Source organism: Pteropus alecto, unplaced genomic scaffold, assembly GCF_000325575.1.
Source record: "Pteropus alecto unplaced genomic scaffold, ASM32557v1 scaffold398, whole genome shotgun sequence".
Lineage (NCBI taxonomy): Eukaryota > Metazoa > Chordata > Mammalia > Chiroptera > Pteropodidae > Pteropus > Pteropus alecto.
The window spans coordinates 3,071,161-3,080,802 of NW_006442497.1; the positions used below are offsets into that span (position 1 = coordinate 3,071,161).

The following is a 9,642-nucleotide window of genomic DNA, read 5'->3' on the forward strand; positions in this document are numbered from 1 at the left end:
TGAACGAATGATTCTTAGGTGGGAGTTTAAGAGAACAGTGATTGTTTTCCATGTGAGAAGATTCATTCCTTGGCACTAAGATCTTCAAACCCACTGAGCCCACGATTGTGAGACAGGAAATAAAAATCTGTAAGTGAAATATTAAGTAAATTAGTAAGAGGACACACTCTCACCTTCATACTTTGGTTCCCAGACTTGTGCACTATCTCCATGAGGAATATAGCATGATATATTGTATAATGAATATGCCATATCCTGTAGAACAGCACCCCCAAACTTGTAGGGTATTGTCTCCCACCTAGTGCTGTAATAGCACCTTCAAAAAACTCTCCTACCACTCAGTCCAGCTATCTATCTGAGTGTTATTCATATGGCAATGCCACAGATATCAGTCCATTGTTCCTTTATTATGAACTGAGTTCCTTAGTTGGAGGTGATGGCATGAAAGATAACATGGTATATATACATCCATGAATGGAGATGCTGGCAGAAGCATAATGGGAAAGGAAGTCATATCCATATTCAGAATACATGCTTATTTTTCTAAGGGTATATTGCTGCTCCCTTCATGATGCAAGGAGTCCAATGTAATTAACCTGCCAAGGTAAATGACTCCAAATCAAGGCTCAGTGTTGGTCTCTGCTTTGGGCAAGTTGAGTTCTCAGCAATAGCAATAGCCAAGTCATCCTTGGGAAAGAAAATCTATGTTGTTGAGCTAATATATCCCTTCCATCTCTGCTGCCATGGTAACTTTCTACATGAGTCAATTGAGTAAGCACCAGGGAAAGTTGACTGGCATTCACAAAGCAGATCATATGATCTACCTGGTTATTGAGAGCTTCTTCATCTGTGGCTGTCCTTTTTACATGGGATACAAATATCTTCATCCTATATGCTCTTTCTGAGATGTTCAGCCATATATCTCTTCCCCAAAAAAACTTGTCAACAATTTTCCAATCTTATTTTTCCCAAGACTTTGACCAGCTAGTGAATTCATTAAACCACTATCCCCTCCCACCTAAAATGAACAACCAAATGTATTGACCAAACATCTGCCTATTGAAAGAATTCCCTTCATCATTGCCTTTAGGGGCATCCCTTAAGTAAGGCTATACAGCAGCAGCCATATACTTGTGCATAGTTGTTAGCACAACTTGAAAAGCCATCTTCGAATCAAGAATATGGTTTTTACTCTCCCCTTAACTAACTATATGGAACTCCCTATGAGGTCCTAGATGTGAACTGAAGAAACTGCAGCAAAGCATTAGGAAGAGGTCCAATGGAAGTGTGAGCCACCTACCAAGGCAATAGTGCCCCCCTGGACTCATCTTGTATGTATGAAACATTTGTATTTTACAATTTATTGCAACCTGTGTTTAATTCTACGATTTTGATCATCACATAAAACCTAGATCATGATGGAGATTTTAGGTCACATAGTCATTTAAAGTTTAGTAGTTAGGTTTTGAATCTCTACTAAGCCCTAGGAGCAGGCCCAGGAGCTGCTTTTCAAATAGAAAAAAGTGGTAAACAAAAGAGGGCACTATTTTATTTCAAAGTCCTAGGGGTCTACCCTGTGATTTCCATACTGGCATTTGCCAGAGGCTCAGTATAGTCCCCTTACTTGCCATAGATATTTCCAATAATATTGGGTCTGCTCAGTTGTAAGGCCTAAATAGTAGAAAGTCTTATACTTCAGTCTGAATCTGATACAAAGCCTTTTCTTGTTCTAGGCCTATTGTAACATTGGTAGCCTTATAGGTCATTCCGTTAGTAGTTCAGAGCAACAAATCCACATATGCTACATATTTTCTCAAAAATTCAAGGACATTCGAAGCATCTTGCCTCTTTCCTCCTGATGGGCAGTGCAGGTGTGGCAACTTGGCCCTAACTTTTGAAGGGCAACCTGATATACCCAAGACCACAGGAATGTTAGCAGAGTTTATTCACCTCCCCTAAGGTGCATGTGTCTTACAAACACATCAAGAGTGCTTGCTCCTTCCTCCTCATCTAGTCAAATTAGTATAACGTTATCAATATAATATATTACCATGATATTTTGTGCAACAGCAAGGTAATAAAAGTCCTAGATGCCCTCTGGACTAGATTGTGATAGAGAACAGTGAGTAGGCATAGAGCTGACAGTGGAGTGGACATTATGATAGAGAACAGTAGCATTGACATAAGTATGACAGTGAATATGCACTACTGTGCTTGCCCCATGAAGGTAAATTGTTTCTCATTATCTTTGTGGGTAGAAATTTAAAAGAAAGTATTTGATAAGTGAATACTGAATATTAGGTGCCAGTGAATATGCTGAATTGTTTCAGTAAAGATAATTCATCTTGAACCTTATTATTTACAATTGTATCACAACTTAATTCAGTCTTACAATGCTCAATAGACAAAACTTTCCTAAACTTTGGTAGACTAATACTATATGGCTCTAGATTTGCAAACCACAGTACAGGAGGCTTATTTATGTTCATTAGTACTTCATGCTACACCTGTATAAACAAATCAGGACAAATGCCAGCCTTTTTTGGTAATAAAGAAAAATGTTTTGAGATTGTTATCACAAGGGGGACTTTTTAGAAAAAATATCCAAAACTTAGAGATAGGCAAAACAATGAATGCATGTCTATAATTGCCATACTCGAATATTGTCTAAGAGACTCACACGAGAATTATTTAACTCTTTAGGGAAATATGCATTTGTTTGAATTATATGTAAAACTGATTAGTGTATGTTAAGACTCTATAGAAAAGCTTATATACAAGGTAAATGATTCTTGTCCAATAGCAATACAAATGAATTCTGTCTGGTAGGAAAGATTACTCAAAGATTAGAGGTTTATTGTCTGGTAGGGCAAGTAAGCATTGCATCTAGTATTGCTAGGAATTTTATTCTAGCAATCTTTTTTTCTACTCCTATCAATATTTCTTTCTATCTTATATTCCTCTTTATTAGCTTTACCATCCTATTGACTCCCTCATTAATGAATTAAATAAATTTTAACTGACTTTAAATATATAATGTATAAGTTTGAAAATGTAACACATGCAGGAAAATATAAAATAAAATGTTTTGACATAATTTTCTCTAATAATTGATGTTGTAATTGACAGCTTAACATGCAAGAAGCTAGCATTTTTTAAAAACTTCTAGAACAGAAGAATTTGTCGATATGGCTGGATACGAGATCATTATAAAAATATTAATTATTTTACACTAAGGTTCTCAATGGTGGGACCATGAACTCCTTAAGATCCCTGAGACCTTGTCAGGGGTCCACAAGGTCAAAATTATTTTCACAATAATACTAACCATTCAAAATGCTTCCCATGGTTCTTGTAAGAACTGGATGGTTAATGTACAGCAAGTGTCTGACACAATCCCCATCACAGATTTAATGCTCAGTAAAAGTTTGCTCCTATATCCTGCTCCTCCCATCCCATTTCAGCCAGGAATACTCTCCTTCACCCTCTTCCCTCCTTGTGAGTAGAGTGGAGAGAGCTAGCCCAGAAATGTGGGAAATTGATGGCTGAGGCCCCAAAAGAAGCTCATAATTGGAACATGGGTCATAATTGAGCAAGAGCAGAGAAAGGGGCTCCTCTAGACCCAGGTATGCAATGGTGGAGATACCAACATCTGGAAAATTCAGATGCAAGAAGTGAAAGAGGGTGTGGGGCAGAGAAGAAGCAATAGACTGCACTTCTTGTCCCTGCTGGTCCAGCTCCCTTCTACCAAATGGTAAAAATGAGGAAGTCAGGAAAGCTCAAAAGAAGCGGAAGGGGAGGAGGCACACTCTGGAAGAGGAGAGCAAAGCTGGCCCCATATTTAACTCCCCCAGTCACGCAATTTCTGTCTGTGTTCCAATTATTGACTGCCCAAAGTTGAGGAAACGGGAGATTCCAGATTATAGACTCCTGGGCTTTCAAACAGGAAGACCAACAGAATTCTGTTATTTGATTCCTTCCTCATTCACATCTACCCAAACTCCAAGATTTAGTTTTTTCCAACTCAGCTCATTGCTGCACAGCAAACCCAAGAATCACAGCCTCCAGGCTTTCCACAGGTAATGGGGCTGGGGATACAGGTGAGACCAAGGGGACAGGGAGCAAGAAAAAGCATGGAGAGGGGACTGTGGGTCTCAGGTGGAATTGAATGGGAAGAGATATAAAAAGGCAGCTTGGAGATTTAATAACTGAGTGTAATGATCCCAATCCTAGCAAGAGACACACCCTCCATTCCAGGCCCAATGTTAGACCCAGTCCTAGCGATACATTTAGCTCCAACTTAACTTCTACCTCCAATCCCATACTCAACCGAACCCCAGCACAAAGCTCAATCCTGACCCCACTTCCAACCTCAGCTGCAAACACAGGCCCATTATTTATAGCCCTAACCCCCAGATCATTCTCAGCCAGAACTTCAATTCTTACCTCAACTCTGGCCCTGACCTTAGCTCCAACCTAGTCCCAGCCTCTCTTGTGCCCCAACTCCAGCTCCAGTCTGGCTCTGGCCCTGCCTTCATTTCATCTTTCAGAGCCTCAGTGTTGATCCAAGAATGTCAATGAAGTATGAAGACCTCCAGACCTTGGAGAGTGAGAAGAAGAGCCAGAGGTTTAGAAATGGTAAGAGGAAAGGAGAATGGTGTCTCCCAAAATACCCTCTTAATGATTTCTGCTGTCATGTCATGTCTGTACCTCTGCTATGTGCACTGGTGGGGACCCTACTCTGAGGGGGGTCAGGCCTCAGCCCCTGGGGGCTCCATTATGAAGAGGATTCAAGGTCCTCAGGAAAACAGGGACAGGGAGGACCATAGTGGGCCTGGCTACCCTGGGGGAGGCATAAGCGTTTGCACTGAGGGAAATGAATAATTGAGTTTGGAAGGGAAACATTTGCTAACCTGACAACACAGATGAGCATGTGCCTGCTGAAGGTCTGGTTTCCCCAGTTTGTTCTGTGTTCTCCTGCCCCCTCCCCCAGACCTGATGATAGGACCTTGCATATCGCCATTGTCCCTCATCAGTGTGTCCTTGTGTGTGAGGGTCTTATGTAACTGAGAATTTGTGCTGGTCCATGAAGGGGCAGAGGCCTGGGCATCTCTTGCCCCACAATCCTCTATGTCCAGCCTCCTCCCAGCTTTACCTAAAACAGCCTTCATCCCTGACAGGTCCCTGTGGCCCTATTCTCCTCCCTTGTCTCTCTCATGTCCTGCACTTCTTTGTCCTGATGCCTCCTTCTCTTACAGGGGTGTCTCTTTCCCAGCCCTTCCTGCAGCATCTCTGCTCTGGACCCCGTCCCCATCTGCTCTCCGTGGGCCTCAGCCTCCTCTTGCTGGTCGGCATCTGTGTGATTGGATCCCAAAGTGAGGGTCACAGGTTGAGCAGGGATGGGGGCAATAGTGGGGTACAGTGAGGGGGGCACCAATGGCAATCATGATGAATAAAAATGGCTGCTGGCTCTGCCACTTATTCATGGGTCATATAGCCAAATTACCTAACCTCTCTAAGTCTTAGTTTCCTCATCTGAGATCTTGGATAACAATAGCACCTGTCCCTTTGGTTTGGGTCACTGTGAGGACCCAATGAGACAATGCACGTCTAGTGCCCCGCTCAGTACTGGTCCAGAGAGAGCTGGATAAATCTCAGCACTGATTGTCCCATCTACCTGATCAGATTCCAAATTTCAGAGGGACCTGGTGACCCTGAGAACGACTTTCAGCAATATCACTTCAAATACTGTGGCTGAGGTCCAGGCACTGCACTCTCAGGGTGAGCCCCACGGGAAAGGGCTCTGGATTGGGATGAGGTGTGGTGGAGGAGGGAGTGGGAGCTGACTCCTCAGCACTGAGTCCCATGTCCTCCAGATGACAGTTTGCAAGAAATGATAACATCTCTGAAAGCCACGGTGAAAAATCATGAACAGGAACTGCAAGCAGGTGAGAGACCCTTCAGGAGTGTGTGTGCAAGGGTGAAGGTCAGGCTCTCAGCACAGAGTTGGGGGTGGGAGTGGCCTGGGGTGCTGAGTGCCCTCCCCTCCAGCCCGCAGCTTGAACGACAAGGTGTTTTCTCTGGAGAGCAAGTTGGAGAAAGAGCAGCAAGAACTCAAAGCAGGTCAGGCCTCTTCTTCCCTCCACCTAGGCATAATGTGGTGGGAGGGTATGGAGGATACTAGGCTGGGCCCCTTGTACTCTCTCCACTGCACATCTGTGTATGTCCCAGGTTATTCTGAAATGCTCCTGCGAGTCCAGCAGCTGACCAAAGACTTGAACTCCCTGAATTGCCAGATGGATGCTCTCAAGAACAATGGTGAGGGGTGTGCAGGGGAGTATCTGGCTCCATTTTCTGCTCAGGTCCCACTGGGCAGCATCTCCGACCCCCTCCCCTCAGACCGTCCCCAACCCCTTCCCCTCAGACACTCAAAATACCTGCTGTGCTGTTAACTGGCTGGAGTATGAAGGCAGCTGCTACTGGTTCTCTCGTACTGGGAAGTCCTGGCCTGAGGCTGAGAAGTACTGCCAGCTGGAGAACGGGCACCTGGTGGTCATCAACTCCAGAGAGGAGCAGGTGAGGGCTCTGGTGCTTAGGTCCCAAGATATGTCCCATTTAAGGAAGTGGTTCTCAGCTGTGGCTCCACATTAGCATCACCTGGAGAGTTTTAAAAACACTGCCATCTAAGCCAGAGATTTATAGTCATGTGTCATATAATGATATTTCAGTCAACAACAGACCACGTATATGATAGTGGTCCTATAAGATTATAATGGACCCGAAAAATTCCTTACTCCTAGTGAGCCATAGTCACTGTAACATCATAACATGGCAACATTACTCACGTGTTTGTAGTGATGCTGGTATAAACAAACCTACTGCACTGCTACCAGTTGTATACATATAAAAATACAGCACATACAATTATAGTACATAATACTTTTTTTAATTTTTATTTTTCAATTAGAGTTGACATTCAATATTATTTTATATTAGTTTCAGGTGTACAGTGTAGTGGTTGGACATTTATATACATAATACTTGATAATGATAATAAATAACTATGTTACTGGGTAATGTATTTATAGTACTACAGTTTTTATTATTATTTTAGAGCATATTCTTTCTGCTTATAAAAAAAAGTTTACTTTTAAACGGTATGCCATGTTATGCCAGCAGCAGCCTCATACATCTTGTGTTTACTGCTTCTCTTGAGTGCATCATTTTCTCTGTGCTTGATTTAATTGTGTGTTATTTTCTACAGTAATGTGCTGTGTAGGTTTATAGCCTAGGAGCAATAGGCTATAACATATAGCCAAGGTATAGACTAGGCTATCCCATCTAGGTTTGTGTCATTATATTCTATGATGTTTGTACAATGACGAAATCACCCAACCCTGTTGTTAAGTGGTGCATGACAGTAATTGGCTGGGCACTCGGATAATTACCCCAAATCTCCTCAACTGATTTGACATGTAAAGTTTAGACTCTTGGTCCAAGGAGTTGGCTGGGATGGAGAGAAGTCACCATTGTCCTTCTGTCGTCCCAGAATTTTCTCCAGGAACATATAGGATACGCATATACCTGGATAGGCCTCACTGATCCTGAAGGAGTCTGGAAATGGGTGGATGGGACAGACTATGAGACCAGTTTCAAGTAAGTACATCCTGGCTTTCTGTGCCCATCTTCCTCCCTTAGCTCTGCTCCTCAAGAATCTGGCCCACTGCTCCTTCTTCCCAGACCTGGATTCTGTTCCATCTGACCTTCCTAGCTTGCTGTTGCCTTCTCCCTTCAGAAACTGGAAACCAGGCCAGCCAGACGATTGGCATGGGCATGGGCTGGGTGGCGGCGAGGACTGTGCCCACTTCCTCCCTGATGGCAAGTGGAATGATGATGTCTGCCAGAGGCCCTACAACTGGATCTGTGAGGCCAGCCTGCACAAGGCCAGCTAGGAGAGTCTTGGAGCTGCTTTCCGTAGATCACTCAGCCACAGAAAGAGCAGGGATGGGGGAGGGGGAACATTCCCCAGAGACTCCTAACAAGACCTCTGTGGGAGAGGAATAAGCCCTGGGAGACTGGAAAACTGCTGTTATTTTGAATTTTTTTCTCTTTAACTTTCAAAAGACTGTACAGAGTTCCTAAGGTGTTTCTTTTTAATTAAATTTCAGCTTTAACTTTCAAAAGACTGTACAGAGTTCCTAAGGTGTTTCTTTTTAATTAAATTTCAGCTTGAGGTATAATCGACATATAAAATTGTAAGATATTTAAAGTGTACATTGTGATGATTTCATATATGAATACATTGTAAAAAGATTCCCCATCTAGTTAACATATCTATAACCTCACATATTTTTCTTCCTTTCTTTCTTTCTTTCTTTCTTTCTTTCTTTCTTTCTTTCTTTCTTTCTTTCTTTCTTTCTTTCTTTCTTTCTTTCTTTCTTTTTTTAGTGTAGACACTTAAGTTTACTCTCTTAGCAAATTTCAATTATACTATACAGTGTTATCAACTATAGTCACCATATTTTACAATAGATCTTCAGAACTTACTCATAACTGAAAGTTTGTGCCATTTTATCAACTTCTCCCAATTTCCCCCATCTCCAGCCCCTGGCAACCACTTTCTACTCTCTGTTTCTATGAATCTGATGCTTTTTAAAATTCCACATGTAAGTGATACCATGCAGTATTTGTCTTTCTCTGTCTGGCTTATTACACTTGGCATAGCACCCTCAGGGTCCATCCATGTTGTTGCAAATGGTAGGATTTCCTTCCATTATTGAATAATATTCCATTGTACATATATACCACATTTTCTTTATTCATTCATCTACTGATGAACGCTTAGGTGGTTTCTATATCTTGGCAACTGTGAATAATGCTGCAATAAACATAGAGTGCAGATATTTCTTCAATATTCTGTTTTCATTTCCTTTAGGTATATATCCAGAAGTGGGATTTCTGGATCGTATGATAGCTCTATTTTAATTTAATTATATTATAATAAGAAAATGCAACTTAAAAATGTCTCTTGGGGAGCATTTCGTAAGGTCTTTTTTTGACAGATTTATGTGGCGAAATTATTTCTAAAAGCACCATATAATAACTTGTTTTAATTTATTATTATCATTATTATTGGAAACTATTGCCTCCCATTATTTGTTCATCTTTTAGAGTCAGTGTTACTTTATCAGATGTTCTGTTTACAACCATAGGCCATGCTTAAATTTACTTGTTCTTCCTGTGAGTCATCCCAATAACTCAAAAGTACAGAAAATTATTTTCATTGTAATTTTTATTTTATTCTTCCTTTACTTTCTTATTTCATCTTGTACAATTATACAACTGATAAGCCAATATTGATACATTATTATTAACTAACGTTCATAGTTTACATTAGAGTTTACTCTTAGTGTTGTACATTCTATGGGTTTTGACAAATGTATAATATCATGTATCCACTTCTACAGTATCATACAGAATAGTTTCACTGTCCTAAAAATCCCATGTTCCATCTATTCATCCCTACTCTATCTCCCTCTGGAACCCTGCCAACCACTGATCTTTTTACTGTCTCTATCCATAGTTTTGCTTTTTCTATGTCATATAGTTGGAATCATATATAATGTAACCTTTTCAGATTTG

At 41.3% G+C, this 9,642-nt stretch overlaps 1 protein-coding gene across 1 annotated transcript; it reads left to right on the forward strand.

Moving 5' to 3' along the window:
* The first annotated feature begins 4,571 nt into the window (after nucleotides 1-4,571).
* LOC102889023 (C-type lectin domain family 10 member A) lies at nucleotides 4,572-7,952 on the forward strand. The gene is made up of 8 exons (XM_025040080.1): nucleotides 4,572-4,638; nucleotides 5,259-5,375; nucleotides 5,686-5,781; nucleotides 5,877-5,948; nucleotides 6,232-6,318; nucleotides 6,425-6,576; nucleotides 7,550-7,656; nucleotides 7,796-7,952. Exons 1-8 carry the CDS (start codon nucleotides 4,572-4,574, stop codon nucleotides 7,950-7,952), a joined length of 855 nt encoding a protein of 284 aa, XP_024895848.1.
* The last annotated feature ends 1,690 nt before the right edge of the window (nucleotides 7,953-9,642 follow it).